This window comes from Panthera onca, chromosome D4, assembly GCF_046562875.1.
Source record: "Panthera onca isolate mPanOnc1 chromosome D4, mPanOnc1 haplotype 2, whole genome shotgun sequence".
NCBI lineage: Eukaryota > Metazoa > Chordata > Mammalia > Carnivora > Felidae > Panthera > Panthera onca.
This window is the reverse complement of record NC_138351.1, coordinates 9070705-9093988: the sequence shown is the minus strand read 5'-3', so window position 1 is coordinate 9093988 and position 23284 is coordinate 9070705. Positions and strand designations below refer to the sequence as shown.

General features: G+C 49.3%; 1 protein-coding gene across 1 annotated transcript in view; it reads right to left on the bottom strand.

The window, feature by feature from the left end:
- The window catches only part of LOC132663674 (histone-arginine methyltransferase CARM1-like), a 237549-nt gene extending 228886 nt beyond the window's left edge, over nucleotides 1-8663 (bottom strand). The window contains exon 1 of the mRNA XM_060610154.3: nucleotides 8418-8663. Within this exon, the coding sequence (XP_060466137.1) occupies nucleotides 8418-8577 (160 nt within the window). The 5' untranslated portion in view covers nucleotides 8578-8663. The remainder of the gene's footprint in view (nucleotides 1-8417) is intronic.
- Between the last annotated feature and the right edge of the window lie 14621 nt (nucleotides 8664-23284).

Genomic DNA, 23284 nt, shown 5'->3' with positions numbered 1-23284 from the left:
TCTAGCACCTACCACGAAGGAGTAGCTTAGCTGAATGGAGGTAAATACAATTGGAGAGTGATTAAGGATACCCAGCAATCTCTCAGACCCGGAAAAAAAAAGACCTTGCTCAAGAATGCAAAGTCATTCCTCTGAGTGAAACATTCAAGGACTAAATGCTGGGAAAATCTAACCCCTCAGCTTTTATCTGCAAATGTTCACTGTGAAAACCCAGCTGCAGGGGAGAGAGAATTGAGGGTTGTGGGGAGGTCTCCCAAGCACTAGGGGATGACCTAGTTGACCTAGTTGACCCATATGACCTGGTTGGTCTAACTTATTTGGGGGGGATGATCCTGGGAGGAGAACTTCTTGCCTAGATAAACCTCTTCGTTTCAAGTGCTAACTCGTCAAATTAAGGGACGGCTGTGCTGTCTATTGACTCACAAGATGCCCATGTCTGTTTTCTCTTCCATGTGGCATGGACTCTAAGTCTTAATCCGTGGAGTGCCTGTCTTTAAACTGGTTTATTCATGGGTACTCAATACAGACCACAACTCAGTACAATTATTCAAAGTGGAGGAAGAAAGGAATCATAAAGAGTCCGTATTCCGCCAGGAAAAGGAGTCTTTTCATTCATTTTCCCTTCAGTGACGTTAGACTCAAACACACAAGGGCTTTGGATGGTTTTATATTTTGCATCCATTCGAGATACCCCTACTGCCTCACAGAGGAAAGCAATGCTTTCTCTTCACTGACGAACAGCCCACAGGGCTGGAGCCCCAAACCAGGTCTAGCTGGGCATCCCCGTTTAGTTGTATTAAATATCTTCCTGGGAAAAACTAAAACGAAATCATGCAAGTGTTGCTCTTGGTAAAAACAGCAAGAAAAGAAAGAAGTTACTCGGCAGGATTCCTATTCCTTTAACAACCCTTTGGTCCAACCATAATGTCTGAATAGTTGCCGTGATTAAATGGTACCACGGTCGGACCGGACTGTGAACAGGAGGGGTCTACTGTTGGGGAGAGGGACTACCATGCCAAAGGTACACGCTGCGTTTCTCTGGTGGTCTAGATGGAGAAGTTCAGAGTATTTGAGTTTGTGATTATCGGGGCGTGAGCAGGGGCCAGAGTTGTGCACTTTTCCTTCCTCCTGCGCCCACGTGAAGGGCATTCGGCTGGCACACATGAACTTCTTCTTCACTGTCACAGAAACAGGTACAACGGAGGGGGGGGGTGGCTGGCACCTACCACCAAGGGGCCAGGGACGCTAACCTCTCTGTGATGTCTCTCACAACGAAGAACTACCCCAGCACACGCGCTACCCATGCCTCACTCAGAAATGCTGCTCCCCAGGGGCGATTCTAGCCTCGCTGCACCCCCTGTCCCCTCAGGGTTCTCCAAGCCTTCGGGAGAAGGACAGGAGCCCACCCATCCCAGCCCCCTCCCACCCGCTTCATGACCAGCTGAGATGGTGTTTTCTGGGCTGCTCACCAAGTGGTAGGCTTACAGGGGTTTTGTGTGCTGTTTGTTTGTTTTTGCAGGGGGAGGTGAGGAGGAGCAAATTCAATTCAAGAGAGAAGAGTTAGGGAGTCCGCTGTGGCACCTATCAAAATCCATGCCCTCTAACCAGCTTTTTCAGTAATTGCGATGGAGAGGGAGGTTTTCATGCCCCAAACCCCATGAGTGAGTGAGTGAGTGAGTGAGTGAGCGAGCGAGTGAGTGAGAGAGTGTCTGTGTGTTACATCCCATATGACCTGGTTGGTCTAACTGGCAATTTTAAAGTTGTATTTTTATTTCTGAGAGAGAGAGAGAATGAGCATGAACGGGGGGGGGGGGGGAGGACAGAGAGACACACAGAGAGACAGAGAGAGAGAGAGAGAGAGAGAGAGAGAGAGAGAGAGAGAGAGAATCCCAAGCAGGCTCTGCACTGTCAGCCCCAATGTGGGGCTCGATCTCATGAACCATGAGATCGCGACCTGAGCAGAAACCAAGAGCCACTCAGGCTCGCCCTAACGCAGTTTATACACATAATCCCGTGCCACTCTGGCCATAAAGAAGTGGGGTCTACACGCTCTCTCCTTGAGCCTGGGCAGCCTTATCCCTGCAGTGATCAATATGGTACGACACAGGTGATGTCGTACTGATGTCTAGGTGCGTGTCACCAAGAGTAATGCGGCTGCTGCTTAGTCTGTGGGAAAACTCTCTCTTGGAGCCATGCGTCTCCATGGAAGAAGCCCGTGGTGGGAGAAGCTCATGTGGGAGGGAGCCAAGCCACACGCAGGCTCCCCACTGACTGTCCTAATCTCCGAATCCTCTCCATTTTATGAGGGTTCTCTGGAGAAACAGTATCCATAGGGTGTGTGGGTACATCGGGCAAATCTAAAATCCACAGGGTAGGCTGGCAGAGTGAGTACCCGGGGAAGAGCCAGTGTTGCTGTTCAAGTCCAAAGGCCATCTGCTGGCAGAATTCCTTCTTGCTCGGGGAAGATCAGGCTTTGTCCTGTTAAGGCCTTCAACTGATTGGACGAGGCCCACCCACATTCGGGGGGCAGGGGAGGGGAGTGCAATCTGCTTTACTCAAAGTCGCCAATTTAAATGTTAGTCTCATCCAAAAACACCCTCACCTAAACATCCAGGTAATATCTGACCAAATATCTGGGCCCGCAGCCCACCCAAACCGGCACAAAAGCTTAACTGTCACACCAGCCCAGATATCAGCCCAGGTAAAGGAAGCTTTCTTGCATCCCCCCCAGACCAGGCTGGCCACCAGCTGAGTCCCAGAGGGCAGCCTCGGTTGATGCCACAAGGAGCAAAAGCCTCACCCAGCCCAACCCTGCCTGGTCCCTTAACGCACAGAATCTGGAAACGTGATCAAATAGTTATTTTTTTTTTCAACGTTTTTTATTTATTTTTGGGACAGAGAGAGACAGAGCATGAACGGGGGAGGGGCAGAGAGAGAGGGAGACACAGAATCGGAAACAGGCTCCAGGCTCCGAGCCATCAGCCCAGAGCCCGACGCGGGGCTCGAACTCACGGACCGAGAGATCGTGACCTGGCTGAAGTCGGACGCTTAACCGACTGCGCCACCCAGGCGCCCCTCAAATAGTTATTTTAAGTCACTGGGTCCGAGATGGCTCGTTATACTCTAAGAATAATTGCAGCACTAAGTTTCACTCATACCGCTCCCCGTCCCTCTCCACCCGGTCACAAGCACAGCTCCTTCCAGCCTCGGGGCCTTGCCACCTGCCATTTCTTCTGCCTGGGGTGCTCATCCTCCGGTTCTTGGCTTAGCTGGCTGCTTTCATCCTTGCTGCCTGACATCAAATGTTCCTTCCTCAGAGAGACCTTCCCTGACTACTCTTTGAACTGGCCTCCCTCCCTTCCTTTGTCTCTTTTTTTTCTCTTTCCCATTGGGTTCAAAACATTTATCTCGCTCTGCAACTGCCTCACTCTGTCATTGGCTATTGTCTTCCCCCAATTAAAATATTAGCTCCATACAAATGGGTCTTTCTCCAGCTCATTTACTGTTCAGCCAGTGATTCGCGCAGAACACGTGTTCGATGAGTGTTTGTTGAATGAAAAATAATGAATGCCTCTATCGTTTGTAGGTGACTGACTTCAGGATCCTGGTCATAGGCTCCAACTTACTCACTTGCTACCACAGAATTTAATGAAGGGAGATTAATACTCCCATGTGATACAAAGGATGTTTTTCTCTGACTTTTCCTCTGTTCTTTTTTTCCCCCTCTAATGAGATGAGCAACCGCAAGGGAACAAGATACGTAGCGTCCTTTTAAAATACCTCGGAGACAAGAAAATCACTGCTTTTTTATACTTGATTACCTATGAGGCTTATTCATGTATCTTCCTAACTCTTCCAGATTAATTAAAAGACAGCTCTAAACCGAACAAGGAAGAAAGCGTCTGTCTCCTCTCCTGGAGACCTGGTCTACCATTAACCTTTGTGTGACACAGTCCCACATCTTAAATTCCTTTGTCCTCCGGGCCCCCCCCTCCCCCCACCAATCAGGAAACGTACCTTGGGGAAGGGGTAGAGAGGAGGCAGGCCCATCCCCCACCCACTGTGTGGTTCCTCTCCATTTTCCAGTTCCTTAACACATTTGAGGGATGAAAATAATATTCTTCCCCCATCACCCGAACTCAAGACCTTATCCACAGGCCCTTCCTCTGTGCGGCCACCCCCACCCTATATACTAACCGATTCCGGTATGCTCTGATTCTCCCTTGTATTAACTCTTTCTTTTTTTTTTTTTTTTTTTTTAATTTATTTTAGACAGAGAAAGAGTATCCGCAAGCAGGGGAGGGCAGAGGGGGAGACAGAGGATTCAAAGCGGGCTGCGCGCTGGGAGCAGAGAGCCAGATGTGGGGCTTGAACTCATGATCTGCGAGATAATGACCCAAGTCGAAGTCGGATGCCCAACGGACTGAGCCACCCAGGTGCCCCAACTCTGTCTTTTATTCCTGTATACTGATGCTTTGACATTTGGGACCTTGGGGACCCCAGGGAGACCGCCCCTCCTAGATGAGCCAATTCCTGGAGACAGTCAACAACTCACTGCAAACACACTTTTCAAACACAAGCCGGTCAATCCAGAGCCCACACCCCCAACACTCCCTATAGCGGGCTCTCACACTCCAACTCCAGGCCACCATCAACGATAATCAACCCAGGGCCAGGTGCCCGGCAACTCGGGAGAGACCCTACACCCCCAGCCTGCTGAAATTATTCAAAGCAGCCACCCTCAGCCTGCTTACCCCGCCTCCCCCATTCTTCCCCCACAGAAACCACAGTGAAGGCTCTTACCCACAACTCCCCTTACTCCCCCTGCCCCCTGACCCGCCTACTGCTTCTCCACGTGCTCACCACCATGGTGTGGCATGTTTCCTTCTCTTGGGAACCCTGAGGAACTAACCTTCCAGTGGCAACCATCTCCAGATTCGTTGACCTCACTACGCTTCAAATTTCCTATCAATACACTGAATTTTGTTTTAAAAAAAATTTTAGTGTTTATTTATTTTTGGGAGAGAAAAGAGAGTGAGCAGGGGGAGGGACAGAGAGAGAGAGAGGGAGACACAGAATCCGAAGCAGGCCCCAGGCTCCAAGCTGTCAGCACAGGGCCCGACGCGGGGCTCAAACTCACGAATCGCGAGATCATGACCTGAGCCAAAGTCGGTCGCTTAACCAACGGAGCCACCCAGGCGCCCCACAAAATTTAAAAATTCTTGATTTAAGGGGCACCTGGGTGGCTCTGTCAGTTGGGTGTCCACCTCTGGCTCAGGTCATGATCTCACAGCTCGTGAGTTCAAGCCCACTGTGGGGTCTGTTACTGCCAGCTCCAGGCCTGGAGCCTGCTTCGGATTCTGTGTCTCCCTCTCTCTCTGCCCCTCCCCCGCTCGCATTATCTCTCTCTGCCTCAAAAATAAATAAACACTAAAATAAATTCTTGATTTAGATCCCCAATTCCCTCAACAAACACTTATTGATGGCTTGTGGGTACCAGGTACTATGGAAGGCTCTGGGGAGAAAAGGATGAACCAGGCATGCTCTTGGGAAGGCTCGCGGTAGAAAGAGGGTCTCAAAAAAATATGTTTGAGAAAAAAAGGAATAAATGATTGTCTTCTCAGATTTCATAAGCTGGAGTGCTGGATCCCCTGGTGTGTTCCCTTCATAAAATCATTTGTCAGTTTTGGAGGGCCTGAAATTAGAATAAACTGGTTTGTCTTGTTCTGTTCCTTTTTTTTTTTACATGACAAGCTATTGAGACTGGGACTCTAAAAGATTGTTCAGTTTTTCCTAGTTATTATCGACTAGACTTAATGGAGTTTCCTTTGGAACATCTTCACAAAAATACAGCCTGGCTATCTTCAGAACAGCCAAGGAAACTATTATTTGGGGGGGGGGGGGGCAGAATATAAATATTAATAACAATGGTGAACACTTACTGAGCTCTTAATACATGCCATGCATTATACGTGGTATATATGTTATTTTATTTAATGATGTAACACGCGTGTGACCATTCTTACTTTACAGATGAAGAAACTGACGCTTACACAGGGTGAATCATCTCCTAAGTGCAGCACAGCTAGTGAAAGACATCACCGGGATTTGAATCCAGGCACAGTTACTCCAGAGCCTACTTGTTTAATAACTAATTCCATACGTGAGCTAAGAAACTGTATCATTTTCTAAGGATACATTGCTTAGACCCATTCCTCAAATCCATTAAAGACTTCGCACCCATCCCAAAAACTTCACCCGGGGAGAAAGCCTCGCCATTCGGACTTCTGCTACTCAAGGTCCGCTATTTGAATACAACACCATTTCTTCAAAGAGTACACTAGAATCTGTTTCTCAACCTGCTCTGCCTGGCCATCACCCACAGTGGTCTAGTTGGCCATACAGTAAGACGAGCTACTAAAAACACAACTCCAGAATAGTTTCTCTCCAGAAACTCTCCATAAAAAGAGTAGCTAGCTTTAACAACTGCATTTTAGGACTCAAGCTGTTAAGAGCGTGAGTTCTCTGCTTCCTTGTCAGTGAATCTTTCCCAAGGAATTTTCAAAAATTCACACAATGACTGCCTGCCTGCCTCAGCTTTAATTATTCCTTCTATTTCCATGAGTCTGGTCTAATCCCTACCACAGAGGTCACCTCTAGACTCTATTTACTGCTTTAAGGGAAAACATATTCTTCTGTGTAAAGGAACTTCGTCCTTACAGGTCAGGCACTGGGTTACTTGTTGGGGAGTCTACGAGTTCAATGACCTCGAACCTCCAATATTTCTTCTCTGAACATGTATCTGTGGGAAAGGAATTCATAGGACACTGACTAATGGTTAAATCTCAAACCTGGTCCTTTGTTTCTCCATGTGTATGGCTACGGATTAAATAAAATTACCATCACTGGGGTGCCTGGGTGGCTCGCTCAGTTAAGCGTCCAACTCTTGATTTCTGCTCAGGTCATGATCTCAAGGTTGGTGAGCTGGAGCCCCACATTGGGGCTCCACGGTGACTATGGAACCTGCTTACGATTCTCTCTCTCTCTCTCTCTCTCTCTCTCTCTCTCTCTGCCCCTCCCCTGGGCTCTCTCATGCTCTCTCTCAAAAGGAAAAACCACCAACATTTAAAAAAAATACCATCATTGACAAACTGAACACTTTTCTGGCACCTTGCGTTTTAAAATTCCCAGGGGAAACACTGAAAGCTACTTTCTTTTCCCTCCTGCAATCTAGGAGTTGCTGAGTAAGGCTTCTGATCCCGGGCCAAGACTCAAACTAAGACACCAGTCAAACAGTATTTAATACTTTTTTTTAAAGACCCAGACTTCTCCATTCCAGCCCAGAGTAAAGGGAGAAAACACATCGGATGGTTTTCTTTTCTACCACAACAAGCATTTATCGAATGCCTACTGTGTGCCTGAGTCTGTTCTAAGGCCTTGGAGATGTAGCAGTGAACTTGGATTCGCTTTGTCCCAGACGAGCACGTCTAGACCTGAGAGCTATTTGAACTTGTGGGAATTCTTATCAACGGAACCACATCACAACAGCAGAGCATTTTCAACTGTACTCAGAATCTTAGAAGTTAGGGTCGGAAGAAAGAAGCCCCAGGAGTCTTTGGAGGCTTGCAGCTGTCTGGGGCTCTGCTCCCCACCCTTCCTAGGATGGGGTGTTTAATACGAGCCGCGCCGTGGAGATGTTTGTTACCCCGTCATATCTCTGTGCAAAGTTTGGTGCTCCCTACGCACATTTTGTGGGGCCAGGCTCTATGGGTTTCCTCGGATGCTCAAAAAGGTCCAGGACCCTAGAAAGACCAGAAGCATTCGCCAGCCCACAGCTCCAGGAACCTAGGGACTGGAAAACGTGCACGTCGTGGAAGAGGTCGCGTTTTGAACCTAAAAGGAGACACCTAGTAGAGAGCCCACACCGGCCGCGACAGCCACTCCGGACCGGTGCACCCCCCCGGCACAGCCCTCCCGGCGCGTCAGAACCCGGGCAGCACCAGGCTGCAGGTGCGGCTGGAGGGCGGCCCGCCGCCGGGGAGGGAAGGAGAGCCCAGCAGGCCTGGAAGAAAGGAGACAGGGTTTCCCGTCCCGCTCTGCTCCTGGGTGGGTGCGTCGCGCGCCTCTCTTCTCGGGACCTCGCTCTGGACACCTCTAAGTTACGGCCAAGTTCTCAGGGCCCGGCTGCCCACGGCTTCCAAGTTCTCTGAGCGCACTAGAGACGCAACGCGGGCAGGTCCGGGTGGGCGGAAGCCTCCCGGCACGTCCCACCCCCCGCCCCCACGGGGAGCCGCGAAGCGCACCCCTCACTCGCCCGCGCCGCGCAACCCCCGCGGACGCGCGGACGCCCCCGCCGCCCGCACGGCCGCGCTCGCGCGCGCCCGGCCCCAACTTCCGAGCGGGACTGGGTACTTCACCGTCGGTCACCGTCGCGTCCGCCTCCTCCCCCGCCGGGTGCACCTCCAGCCGCAGGCACTTCGGGCTGGGGGGCGACAGCGGCCCCGCCCCGAAGAGCTGCTCCTCGGTCACGAAGCGCAGCTGCACGCGGAACTGCAGGCGCGCCGGGCCCCGGGCCATGCTGCGAGCGCCGCCGCCCCGAGCCCGGGCGGCGCCCCGGGAAACGGCCGCGGGAAGGGGAGGGACTTGCAAGCGCCGGCCGCCCTCCTCACCTCCGCGCGCCGCCGAGCGTCGACCTCCGGCAGCCCGCGGGCTCCTGCCGGCACCTGCCGCCCGGGGCCCCGCCCGCCCCGCCCCGCCCCGCCCCTCGCCCCCGCCGGGGGCGCGCGGGGACGCGGCGACCCCCGCCCCGCGGGCGCCGCGCAGGTGCGCGCGGCCACGGCTCCCAGCCGCAAGTTGGCGGAGGGCGCGAGGCACCTGGAGGCGCCGGGGCTTTGCAAGCAGAAGGGTGACACCTGCTGTTCGCTGGGTCCGCTCTGCGGGCGTGGGCGCGGGTTTGGGAACGGCCGGGGCCCGGGCCCTCTGCCGGCCGCGCCTTCGCCCGGGTTCCGGGCCACTCACACCCGCGGGGGAGCGGCCGTCCCGAGTGCGGACGGCGGCGGGGGAGACGCTCGCGCGGGCACCTGACTGGCCTCCACCGACCGCAGTCCCCTCCGGTCACCTGGCGTCGCAGGCTCGCTCTGCCGGATGGACCGTTGCCCTCGCTGTGGGTCGAGAGGGCCTGGGACGCTCGTCCTCAAGTTGACGCCTGGCCCCAGCAGCTACCCAACCTGGCCGGTTGGCTCCGGCGTCCAAGGATGGGGGGATGGGGGGATGGGGGGATGGGGGGTGGGGGTGGGGGGGCTCCAAACCCCCGGGAGCCACATCACGCGTTAGTCTTGTGCGAAGAGAAATTGGTCCGCGGCAGGAAATTAAGAAAAGAAAGACGTCTTTTTTTTTTTTTTTTCTTTCTTTTTGACCAGAGGCCCCCACGGCCATAGACCCATGTGCCATCAGGGGAACTTTTCTTCACATTCGGAACCAACTTCTGTGTGTCCTTGGTCAGGGACCCCCCATCTGGCGGAATGGATTGCAGGAAGGAAGCAAGGATTGTAAATCCGTTGGGATTCCACGAAGGCGATGTCCTTAACTAAGCAGGCTGACTTCAGAGGAATGAGCTTCCCTAGAGGCCCGCGGGGGTCTCTGTCCCGACCCTCAAACCCTGCCAGGTCTAAGAAATCCCTGGTCTCAGGGTCTCCCTGCCCCCTCCACCCCCCATTGTGGTCCTGCTTCCTGATGTGGCCTCTCTGACTCCTTACCTTGTTCCCTGAAGAGGCCTTCTCTATGGTCTTTTGTAGCAACGTGGATGGAACTGGAGAGTGTGAGGCTAAGTGAAGTAAGTCATACAGAGAAGGACAGATACCATGTTTTCACTCTTATGTGGATCCTGAAAAACTTAACAGAAGACCATGGGGGAGGGGAAGGGAAAAAAGAGGTTAGAGAGGGAGGGAGGCAAACCATAAGAGACTCTTAAAACTGAGAATAAACTGAGGGTTGATGGGGGGGAGGGAGGAGGGCACCTGTTGGGATGAGCACTGGGTGTTGTATGGAAACCAATTTGACAATAAATGTCATCTTAAAACAATAAATAAATAAAGAGGCCTTCTCTGGCCTCCTTCGCTGTCTTGTCTCTTATCTAAGCACCATGCTCTTTTTACCTCATTCTCACTTCCTTACCTCTTATTCTCACTTCTCACAAATCATGGCTTTGATTTGTGTCCTCGGAGCTTCCAGGGATCAGATATCCAGAGAGTTGGAGCTGTGGAGAGGGTTTCTGGGGTGGGGACCACAGAGCACCTGCAGGCTGCCCCACCCCCCACCCCTCACCAACCAGGCCACCTGCCATGCTCCCAGCCTCCTCAGAGCACTCTCCTGCCCTTCCCTCATCCTTTCCCCTTACTACCCACTGCCTAGACGGCGCTAAGTACTTTCATGCTGCTGAAGACCCCTAAAGTAGCTCTTGAACCTCTTTATCCTCTGTCAAAAAAGCCTGTTCAGGGGCGCCTGGGTGGCTCAGTCGGTCGAGCTTCCGACTTCGGCTCACGTCATGATCTCACAGTCTGTGAGTTCGAGCCCTGCCTCGGGCTCTGTGCTGACAGCTCAGAGCCTAGAGCCTGCTTCAGATTCTGTGTCTCCCTCTCTCTGACCCTCCCCCGTTCATGCTCTGTCTCTGTCTCAAAAATAAATAAACATTTAAAAAAAAAAAAAAAAGCCTGTTCAGCCTTCATATGTTGTCTGAGGCTAAGTGGAAAGTAGGCCTGGGGAAGGAGGGGATGTCTGATTTCTCCTCAAAGTGAAAGGTGGGGGCACCTGGGTGGCTCAGTCTGTTGAGCCACTGATTTGGAGCTCAGGTTCGTGGGTTCAAGCCCCGTGTCAGGTTTGCGGCTGTCAAGCACAGAGCCCGTTTTGGATCCTCTGTCCCTCTCTCTCTCTCTCTGCCCCTCCCCCATCTCTCTCTCTCTCTCTCTCTCTCTCTCTCTCTCTCTCTCAAAAGTAAACATAAAAAGAAGTGAATGGTGGATGAAAATGACTCCTAAAGCATCTCTAGGGGCAGCTGGCTGGTTCAGCCAGTACAGCGTGCACTCCTGATCTCTAGGTTGTGAGTTAGAGCCCCGCACTGGGTGTAGAGATTGCTAAAAAAAAAAAAAAAGAAAGAAAGAAAGAAAGAAAGAAGAAAGAAAGAAAGAAAGAAAAAGAAAAAAGCACCTCTAAAAGGGCACTATCTTGACCTTAGTAGAACTCCCACCATACCCTCAAGAAACCAGGAGTTTTGTGACTTAAACAAAAAACCGTAATGGCAGTCTTTCCTCCACATTAATACAGGGGGCAGGGACTCAACTTCAGCTAACTGGAGCAAAATATCAAAATATTGTGATTCACTACGAAACTGGGAAATCTAAGCTTTGGTCATGACTAGATTTAGGGACTCAATTAAGGTTACCATATGGTCTCGCCTCGCCTCTTACAGGAAGGTCTTAGTCATATGCTGGAAGCAGTCGCCGATTTCCTCCATTTCAGCAAAGGCAAGGCCCCTTCTACTCGCTCCAAATCAGCTTGGGTCAGTGGACCATAACCGGCTTGCTGTGCCGGGTCTACCCAACCTCGGCCTGGGCCAGGGAGACTGGGAGCTTCCCCGAATTTGCATCATCAGAATGAGGGATGAGCAGACACCCACCAGAGGAAGGTAGCTGGGATGCGAGCGATGGCATCTCATCGTGCTTACCCCATGCCCGGCGCGGGCCCAAGCATAGCATGTGCATTAATGCACTTACTCCTCCCCGCCACCCTGAGAGAGAGATACTGTGATTACCCTCATCTTTACTGATGAGGAAACTGAGGCACCAAAGAGCAACGCACTGGCCCGGGCTCCCAGCTGAGAAGTCGCAGAAGCCCTCTCCAATGGTTCAGACACAAAAGTAAGTTTGGAATAGCCCTTACTACCATTTTCCAACGTCAGAAGCTAGGAGCCTAATTTCTTAGTATTCCAAATGGATACAGCTCGAGCCCCCACAAGTGTAGGTACAGAAATTCCTACTCTCCTTTCCTTCTTGTCTTCCCAGGCTTGCGAAGATGTCTAAGAATTCCTTAGGCTTCCCCTCCCTGGAATGTTTCACCTTCCAGCCATTGTTTTTACGGTATCTGAGCGGTATCTGCCCGGGGCCAAGCACTGGGAGAAAGGGAGTCATTTCTTCTTACCTTTGTGTTGAACATAAGATCCACTCCATCTATTGAACCATCTAATTGAACCACCACGGCTTTCGACTCTCTAGCGTATCCCAAGCTTCTGTTTTCTGTCCGACAGCCGTCACTCTCTTCCTCCTCCTCGTTCCGGTCATCAGCATTTTCTTCTCGGGGCCATCCAGCTTTGTTTTACTCAGTTGGGGAGGGTGGCTGAGACGACACAGGGGCCCCACCGTGCAATGGAGCGCTCGTGGAGACCAGCTGGGCACACGCGCCTGCTGAGGTCCCGTCTCTGGTGGGCCGGCCTCCGACCGTGCTGGGGGTGGGGGTGAGGGGATGTCTCCCAGCTATCTGTAGGGACTGAATGGAGGTCAGAAGATCAAATGGGGAAACCACAGCCGTGATCCAGAGTTTTCCTCTTGTTTATCCCCTAGATGGAGCAACTCCTGTCAGAAGTGAGAGGAGGACCCCTGGAATACGATTTCCCTGAAACCACCCCGCCTCCATTTCCGCCTCCCGATGGACTCTGTTGTCAGTGCAGCATCCAAAGCCCTGACTTTTCTCATGAGGATAATCTGTCCAAAGCTTTGAGAGATGATTTCTACCCTCTTCCTTCTCCCAATGACACTTGGAAAGCGACCTCTGGCCAACCTCTTCTGCCCAGGGCCTGTGACGGCAAGCTCGGCATCCAGAGGGACATCGCCAGACAGCTGCTGAGCTGAGAGCAAAGAAACCCAGAACTGGGTGCATTCCCGGAGGTCAGATGGTCTCTGGGTGAGCATCTGCCCCTTTGTCTATCTCTTGCCTCCCACAGGGAGCAGCCCAATCTGGTAATGGGCTGCGATTCCATAGGTTGAAGTCTAGACCAAGGTCTTCAACACCCCCCATGGGCTCTCCCTCATACCTCTTAGCAGATCCCACCTTCTGGTCCACAGTTGCTTCAAAGGAACTCAGACCAGAGTGCCTCCTGCCCCCTTCTCCTCACTCTGGAGTATATTATCCTCAGCAATATGGTAGCCATACCACTTGACATGGTGTTCCACAAAACTATCTGCTTCTCAGCCAAACAATTTAGAAACAAACGTCTACATATCATGGTCATGCATATGGTCATGCATCATGGTCTGATGTCATGCATAAGGAATTAAAACAGAATATGGTAATCTGCACATGGTCTAGACCATTCAACAGTGGGATTCGAACTCTTATTTGAGGGACCCCTGGGTGGTTCAGCCGGTTAAGTGTCCGACTCTTGATTTCAGCTTAGGTCACGATCTCAGTTTCTGGGTTCAAGCCCCACATCGGGCTCTGTGCTGGCCTCATGGAGGAGCCTGCTTCGGATTCTCTGTCTCCCTCTCTCTCTGGCCCTCCCCCGCTTGCCCTCTCTCAAAAATAAACATTAAAAAAAAAACCCTCTTACTTGGGTTTCCCATATTTGTGAATTCACCTACTCACTGAGGTTTATTTGTAACCCTCAAATCACTATTAGCAATGTTTGATGATCATCTGCAGACACGTGCAGGGCGATGAAAACTTTGTGTCACCCGATGAGCACAGGCCCAGCTGGGATTGAATGAAGCCACGCTCTGTCTTGTTGTTTCTGTTCTTCTACTTTAAAGAGTGGTCTTTTGCAGTCTACGTAGTATCACATTGTTCACATTTTACGCTCTATTTATTGGTGATTTTGCTGTGTAAAATAGCCCCCGAGGGGCACCTGGGTGGCCGAGTCGATTAGGCTTCAGCTCAGGTCACGATCTCGTGATTTGTGTGCTCGAGCCCCTCATCAGACTCTGTGCTGATGGCTCGGAGCCTGGAACCTGCTTTGGATTCTGTGTCTCCCTCTCTCTCTGCCCCTCCCCCACTTGCACGCATGCTCTCCCTCTCTCTCTCTCTCTCTCAAAAAATAAACATTAAAAAATTTTTCTTAAACAATCCCCAAGCACAGTGTTATCTACTGCTTGTGACCGCAAGATGGCTGTGATGTATTTTATAGAGAAAATAAGTGGTTTATATCATCTTTGTTTAGGCATGGCTTATGGTGCTGTTGTTTGTGAGCTCCATGTCAGTGAATAAATAGTACATATGCAACAATGTGCCTTTAAACAGAAATACACCTAGAACAGGTCATATATTGATTGTTGGACGAAAACGTAACCAGAGGCTTATAGGAACGTAACACTGTATTTCCCCTAGGAGCAATGGTTCCGTACTTGCTAACTCAGTGTTAGCAGCAGCCTTAGAGAATATAACTACTGTGAATGACAGGAATTGACTATATTTTACAACAATAATTCATCTTAATGGTGCTTGGCAAAGAGGCCTCTGTGACGACCAGACAATGCAAGATACCATTTCAAAGCTCTGGCCCAGCTTTTGCGTTTATGACTTGGCGATGGGCACGCCTTCTATTCCTGCAGGTGTAGAATGAGGCAGTTTGAGAGAGGGGATGGGGTGCTGATTCCATTATGAAAGACGGGGAACATTGTGGAGAAAGATCGTAAGGGTGTTTATCTTCTTCCTTGGAAAACAAACTCTATCGAGAGAGATGGGAGGGAAAGAGAGAACGATCCTCACTTCCTCTCTACACCAATGGGCTGCATGCCGTAGTACATGAAGACCCAGCACGGAGGATTTTAAGGGAATGAATCTCCAGATCTACTTCCATAAGTACTTTTCCTAAAAGTGATCGTCCTAAGAAATATGCATAACAAACATGTTCATTTTATTAAGAACAGGAGCCTCTCTCCCTTAGCCTAATTTTACTAGAACTAATTGCCACGGAGTATAAACACATCCAGGACACCAAATAAAGAGACAATTCAAAATATTGGTCTAAGTATACAGAAAGTAAAGGAATACAGTATTTTTTAAAAGTCAGGTAGGGGCGCCTGGGTGGCTCAGTCAGTTAAGCGTCTGACTTCAGCTCAGGTCGTGATCTCACAGTTCATGGGTTCGAGCCCCGCGTTGGCTGTGTGCTGACAGCTCACGGCCCGGAGCCTGCTTGGGATTCTGTGTCTCCCTCTCTCTCTGCTCCTCCACACCCCCCCCTCAAAAATAAAGTAAACATTAAAAAAAATTTTTTTTACAGTCAGGTAATATCCAATTCTTTGTTTTTAATGAAATTGGAGACCTAATGGAGTTGTCAACTGAGAGATCATTAAACATAATTTGTTAATTTTTTAAATATTTACTTTAGAGAGAGAGAGAGCACGAGTGGGGGATGGGCCCAGAGAGAGACCGCAACACAGAATCTGAAGCAGGCTCCAGGCTCTGAGCTGTCAGCAAAGAGCCCCACGCGGGGCTCGAACCCAAGAACTGCCAGATCATGACGGAACCAAAGTCGGACGCTTAACTGACTCAGACGCCCCTAATATAATTTTTGACGCCCCTAAATATAATTTTTGACGACAGATTACCATATAACTTTTGGCAACTCCCAGCAATCACGAGGGCCATGAAATAAGAGCCCCGACGCCTAAATTTTCTTAGCTCCCTGGCACAGTTGTACTTCTGCTGGCCCCACTGGGAGGAAGCAGCACTTTCCCTGGAAGACTGTGTCCAGGGGCACCTGGCTGGCTCAGTCATGGAGCATGCAACTACTGATCTGGGGGTCTCAAGTTCAAGCCCCACATTGAGCACAGAGATTGCTTTAAAGAAATAAAAAAACAAAAAACAAAAAACAAAACTGTGCCAGAGTTACTGGTAGTTACTAGCAAGAAGGGAGAGGGACCCCCATAGCTTTAGGAATGCAAAGAAGGAATAGTTGTGCTGAGGGGAAGGCAAAGGGAGGAAGCAAAGGAAGGAAGCAGGTTTGGGGCCGATCCCAGGTGCATTCCTTACTACCTGAACCACTCAGGCAAACTCCTCAGATGCCCTGAATTTATGGAAGCTTTCACAGTAAACCCAGAGTAACCCGATAGGCTGACTGTGAAATGAAATGACACTGTAGAGCAAGACCTGGACATACAGTGACTAATATTACTACCATGACCCGTGGAAGGAAATATAAAAAAGGAAACGTAAAAAGACAAAAGCTGAAATAAACCATATTCCCTCACCTGAGGGCAACCTTTGGGTTTATTTTAGGAGAGTTATCTCTAACATTTTTTTTTCTATTAGCTAATCTTGGCATTAAGTCAACTTTTTTTTTTATCGAAAGAGAAAAAAAATAGTGTGAATATCCTTAGGACTGACTCCATTTTCCCCTAATAAGAGGAAAAAAAAAAAAAAGACTTATTAGTTACAAGCCATGTGAGTTGCAGCTTGTACGTATTTTTGTTTTTGTTGTTCTGTCATTTATTTATGGCTTGTGATTTATATTGTACTCATGCCCAGAGGCACATTGGCATGTTTTGTAAACTACCAAATAAACAGCTATATTCCAGATCCGTTTGTATGAAGGTGAAAGCAAACAAAAAAAAAAGATTAGGGAAAACAAGCTGGATTGAGAAGGGGACTGGAGAGTGGGAGGGGCACTTTGAAAAACTAACATAATTATTATTAATCTGCCAATCCACACTTAAATCCACGGTCAGACCTGCCTACCCCCCCCCCCCCCCCCGCCCCGCAGTTGTCAGTTACAAAGAAATTACTTTGCTGATCATCAGCTTGGAGTCCTCCCCAGACAGATGATGTGTTTGTACGAGATCTACGTGTGATTTCTCACGAGGTTCTTTTCTTGAACTCCAACCAGTAATTACAAGGCGGACTAGTAAGCTTACTGACCCACCTCTCATTCTCTTAGAAACTCACCAGAAGCCAGAATACACTTGTTCATCTGGTTTATTAGAGAATGCTGCAGAAGGAATAAAAGGGATGATGCCCAAAAGTGCATCAGTGTATGTTTCACTAACACACCCACACTCTTCACTCCTCGCACACCTAGAAGGAAGTCGCGGCCCCAGCTCACATCAATGCTCCCATCCAGGGGCCACAGTGTCTGTAGATTCCGAATAGTAGCTGATATTTATTCACGGCTCCACACGCACCCTCATTTGTACATATCACATACTTGCAGATTTACCTTTAGGCTGGTATTAGCACCAGTCCACATTCTGAAGGGCAGTGCTGGCCAACCTTCATCCAGCATCATCATTCGATTTCTCCCAAGATCTCCGGTGATGCCCAGGCTGCCCGTGGTCCACGCTCACGGTATCTCGCTTCTCACCTTGGGAGGCGTTGCGGCCAAAGGCAGGCTGCAGGTTAAAACGTGCAGCAGCTGCGGAGGAAGCTGACAAACCACATGCAAATGATGGGGGGGGGGGGGGCGGTGTCACTGTTGCATTCAGTCGCAAGTGAATGGGATTTGCCGCTGCTTGGTTCTGCCACAGACATTTTAAACTGTTTCCACATCCTTCCGACGCTGTAATAACAGCTTGTTTTTCTTTTCAGGGCGGGGGGGGGGGGGGGGGGGCGGGATGTTGACACAAAATTTCCAGAGGGGTCAGATGAGGGAGAGGGGGATTGTCTTCAAGAGCCCTAACTCCATGCTTGTAAGCCAACCAATCAGCCCCTCCCTTTGATCCCTATGCAATGGCTGCACGGGAATCTGAAGGAGGGTATGAGAAGCCCTTCCTTTCACCTCCTCCCCAGCTCTTTGAAGTCCTCCTCTGCGAAGTGAGGGTGGGAACTCCAATAGCAAAGACCTGACGTGAAGATGGAATGAGTGAGGCATATAAAAGCAAGGGTCCAGCCCGGGCAAGTCACCCCTGACCACCTGCCCCCCCATTCTCTGCGGGCACCTCTTTTCTTTCAGAACACTCACCGGAGATTATAACTGTATACGTAGGGGGGCTGTGCGCGTGAGGATTTAATCGCCTCTCTCCCCCACCCTACTGGAAACCCCACAAGCACCAGTTCCGCTCACTGTTCGAATCCACGATGCCGAACGCAGCTCCTGGTTCTTAGCGGACACTCAGAAAATATTTATTCAGTGAATGACTGCATTTGGCCCATGGTAAAAGTTCAGTGAATGTCGATTTACAACATGGATATATACGCAATATTCGGTGCAATCGGAATGAGACGTGCAGAGGAGGGAGGCATCCTCAATAATTAGGAATCTGAATCGGACGCCGGAACTGGCTACAAAGTGAACACGGCATTTGCAGGGGACTCGGAGGTTTGTCGCGGCAACCAAAGCCAAGACTGTCAACGCTTGTGCGTCAGAGCTGGGTCTTTACTTCCTAGTGAAAAATGGCTGAGCCGCTGGTCTCTTGGGTCCTCCCTGTTTGTTTAAGAATCTACTTCGTCTCTGATTCCTGCAAATGAATTGCCTGTTGCTTCTGAGTTCTCCTTCCTAATGGGAAATTTAAATCGGTGATAAGCAAGGAACCTTAGCATTTACAAGCACAATGCGGATTTGCAGCTCAAATAGCTCCTATGGGTGTGCCAGATTTGGCAAATTTATAATGATGGTCTGGGGAGGGGCGGGGAAGTGCTCAATTAGATTGCCAAGAACACTGACACCCAGAAAGCCTACACATTTTTACCTTTCAAGGATCCAAATTAATTTTTGGTATGAGGACATTATTAGTGTGACAGCGTTACTGTGCAAGTTAAAAGTAGGACTTGCCTAATAGGACAGAGACACTCTATCATTGAGCTCTTCGTCGAGGGCCACCGAGCGAGTGTTTTCGGGGAAGAAAGAGAAATACACAGCTGAGTCCCTGAGGCAGAAGTGGGACAAGGAGCCAACGTATACAAACTAATTGCAGACAATAAAAATAAATCTTCAGACAATTTTTTTTATATACGCATAAATGCAAAGTAGGCCATTTTAGACAGCTCTCCCAAGCTTTGCTGTCAGATCTAAACCGGCAGCGCTTGCCCTGCTTGTCGAATACCGCGTTAGCTTGGAAAGCTTTCAAAATAAAGCCAGATCCTCTGTATTTCGCACGAAGGGTCTACCCTCCTTCTGCCACTAAGTGTTATACCTGGGAAGTTATGAAGAAAAGGCTGCAGAGGTAAGATCTCTGGATGTGTATGCGTGTAGTTTTCGGTTTACTATGGTGCAGAGACAGGGGTCCAGGTCAGCACATGTGGCCCTACTCTCACACCTGTTAACCTCTCTGTGCCCAATTGCCCCCCCCCTTACAAGAGGGGGATATAACAAAGCTAACCTCGGAAGGTAACGGCCAGGGTTATCTTCTTAATCTTTATTTACTTGCGCTGATTTATTTTTTTAAAGCTTTTACTTATTTAATTTTTTTTTTCAATGTTTATTCTTGAGAGAGAGAGACAGAGCATGAGCAGGGGAGGGTCAGAGAGAGAGGGAGACCCAGAATCAGAAGCAGGCTCCAGGCTCTGAGCTGTCAGCACAGAGCCCGACGCGGGGCTCAAACTCACAGACTGCGAGATCATGACCTGAGCCCAAGTCGGACACCCAACCGACTGAGCCACCCAGGCGCCCCAAGCTTTTACTTATTTATTTTGAGAGACACAGAGACAGCATGAGAGAGAGAGGGAGAGAGAGAATCCCAAGCAGGCTCTGTGCTTTCAGCATGGAGCCCAACGCAGGGCTTGAACTCATGAAGTGTGAGAGCATGACCTGGGCTGAAACAAAGAGTCGAATGCTTAACCAACTGAGCCACCCAGTCGCCCCTGCTTGCACTGATTTAAGAATCGTGTTCTGAGTGCCTGAGTGGCTCAGTCAGTTGAGCGTCCCACTCTTGATTTCAGTTCAGGTCATGATCTCACGATTCATGGGTTCAAGCTCTGCCTGGGGCTCCGGGCTGGCAGTGTGGAGCCTGCTTGGGATTCTCTCTCTCTCTCTCTCTCTCTCTGCCCGTCCCCTGCTCTCACTCTCTCTCTCTCTCAATCTCTCTCTCTCTGTCTCGGTCTCTCTCTGTCAAAAATAAACAAACTTAAGAAAAATAAAAATAAAATTTATTTCCATTCCCCAACAGCCATAGTTCCATAGCATACGCATGAGGTCTGGCAATAGGAGTAATATATGCAAATGTGCCTAGTAATACTAAGAACTCCACCAAGAATTTTATTAATGTTATTCTATATACCTTCACAAGGAAGGAAGGCACAAGGAGGCTGGCCATTGGCAGAAACAGCCCCAAACAGTCACCCGAGAGCCCGAGCCGCCCACAGGTTTGCTCTGCCCACGCCTCCTTAGCCCTTTCCGAGTGGGCGATGTTCAGCACTTTGCATTGACCTTCAGGAGTACCTGCCAATTATCTCCCCCAGGTACCAGCTAAGAGGGGCTGCGCTCTAGAGTAGCTGCAATCTTGCTCTTTAAAAATAGAAAACCACTTTAACTTGTGTAGGCTTAACACAAATGGGGACAGAGAACTACCTCGACCTTAGTACATTCGGATTTTTCCTCCTCCGTATCTTGAAACAATCTGGTTTTTTCTTCAAGTAAGAACCTGTTTCTCTGAACATCAGAAATGAAGTGGCCAGATAGCACATTTAATTGGTAAACCAATTACACATACAAATGAATAATTACTTTCCTAGTTTTTTAGGCATAGTACTACAATGGAGAGAAATCCTCAGCCTTGAGGATAATTTGATTTTTCAATTTGCAAACATCCCTTAGTGCACAAGCTATAAGCCACCAAGTCACCAAAAACAAAGGAAATACAAATGCTTTTTAGACTTAAGGTCAGATGTTCAAGTTCGATTTGGAAAATGTGAAATAAAAATCTAAAGAGAATTTTTTTTGCGCTTTGTAGAATCACAAAAGATTTTAAAAGTTGTGATGGGTAAGCATTCTGCTCGTTGATGATGGTTCGGTACATTGGGAAATTTCTTTGGAGGATAGCATCTATCAAACTATCTCATTACTCAGCAATTCCACTTCTAAAAATGGACTACAGACTCAAAGCTCATGAGGAAGCCCGATTTTTAAGGTCAAAATCTAAGCAATCTTTACAAATTTCCTCTGAAATCCCTTCCATACCCCTTAAGTACAGCCTACCCTCTGGAGTTCGATTATAATCTGCATATAAGAAATATGTAAATGTTAGAGATACATATGTAAAATGTAACTTTACAGTATTTCCAGCAACAAAGGATGATGAGACCGGTCACTCTATCTGCGTTAAAAAGACAAAGCTGAACTTACTGAGGATTGTAGTAAAATAAACAAAGGAGAATTATGCACAAGCACATTGCCTCTGCCTAACAGCAGATTGCCGAGCTTCCTTGGGTCGTTTTTGTTGTTTGTGTTGGAAAGCACGGAGTTCAGGGCTTGGGGCTTTTCACGGGTGTGAGCAGACCCGATTTCAGCGGTGCTAGCCTGGCCACTTGATGGGTCGATGGGACGGTTTGTCGGTTGGATACTGAGGCGAGTCTATTGGCCTGAGTCTTGTCCCTGATTGGCTGGCTTCCAGAAGGCCAGGTTGATTGCTTGGCTTGTAAAAACACGTTCACAAGGTCGATCCTTTGGTTTAAAATGAGTTCCGATGGCTCCTCATTATCGTGGCTGCAGGGCAATCCACCTTTTCCAAAATTTGTGGCAGTTTTTTCATTACTAGTTGAGCTCACACAAATGCCCTTTGCTGCAACTCCATTTCATAATCACGCAAGTGCAGATGTGTAGACAAGGATATTCGCTGTAAACTGGAACGAGGTGATTACATAATTTGGTAATTCTTCCTGTGGAGTACAACATAACTGGTTTTCTTTTTTTAATGTTTATTTATTTTTGGAGGAGAGAGACAGAGCGTGAGTGGGGCAGGGGCAGAGAGAGAGGGAGACCCAGAATCCGAAGCAGGCTCCAGGCTCTGAGCTGTCAGCACAGAGCCCGACGCCGGGCTTGAACTCACAGACTGTGAGATCATGACCTGAGCCGAAGTTGGATGCTTAACCGACTGAGCCACCCAGGCGTCCCAACATAACTGTTTTTAAGGAAGGAAGCTAGATGTACGGATGCCCAACAATCTCCACGATGTGGTAGTGAGTGAAGAAAAAGCAAAGTCTGTGACAGGTGTTTACTATAGACACAGAACTCTCTGGAAGGGGAAGAAAGAAACTGATAAAGAGTATTTGCCACAGGAGAGAGAAACCCGGAGCCCTTGGGTGGGAAGAATAGAGACCCTTTCATTAGAAAGTCAGCATTCAAAAGCGAGAAATCTTGGGCTCCAAATCCCATTCTCTTTCCACGTGGCCCACCAATCTCCTGTCCTGCACCTCATGGTTCAGACTGCTCGCAGAAGGGCACCCCCAACACAGTCCATAAAGTGTCTTTAAGGACGCATCACATAACACCGTCAGCCCGAATCCCCCTCTTCTCTATTCATTCCTAACTATTTGCTTTGTTCGATGGTTTGTTCAAGGTTTGTCAAGCCTGGGCGACCAGCCTACCTAGGGCTCATCCTGAGGCCGAACTGTCCTGCCAGGGGATCACACTAGGTGAGGAGTGGCGCTCCCAGCATGACCTGCGGCCCACAGGCAGCCGGAAGAAGGTGCTACAAGAACAAAATATTCACACCGCTGTGTGTGTTTCCTCTCTCGGATGGGGGTGGGTGGATTAAGTAGGTAGATTTATACATTTTTATCTGACTCCCCACAGTGACCCAGGTACTCCACGGGTGCTGTGAAAAAGCAGAAACTACGTACAAGTAAAATGAAGCAAGTACAAGTCAGCAAGCCCGTGCATCCGGGGACAATTATTGCTAACATTTTGAGGCACATACTCTAGATTTTTCTCTCTACCGCTACAGACGTTTAAATTTGCTTTTATTTTTATCTTTTTACATTTTTTTTTAACGTGTATTTATTTTTGAGAGACAGAGACAGAGCAGGAGCAGGGGAGGGGCTGGGAGAGGGGGAGACACAGAATCCGAAGCAGGCTCCGGGCTCCAAGCTGTCAGCACATGTTGGGCTCGATGTTGGGCTCGAACCCACAAACCGAGAGATCGTGCCCCGAGCCGAAGTCGGATGCTTAACCGACTGAGCCACCCAGGCGCCCCTAAATTTGCTTTTTTAATTTATATGGGATTCAGTGGTATATCATAAAGGTTGAGGACTTTTTGTCATTTTGTTCCTAATCGTAGCAAAGACTTCTTCACTGTGTGCATCTCACCCAGTGTCAGATGTGTGGTCCACCATGGGGCTCCCTCATTTGCATTTAGCTACCTCGTTACAT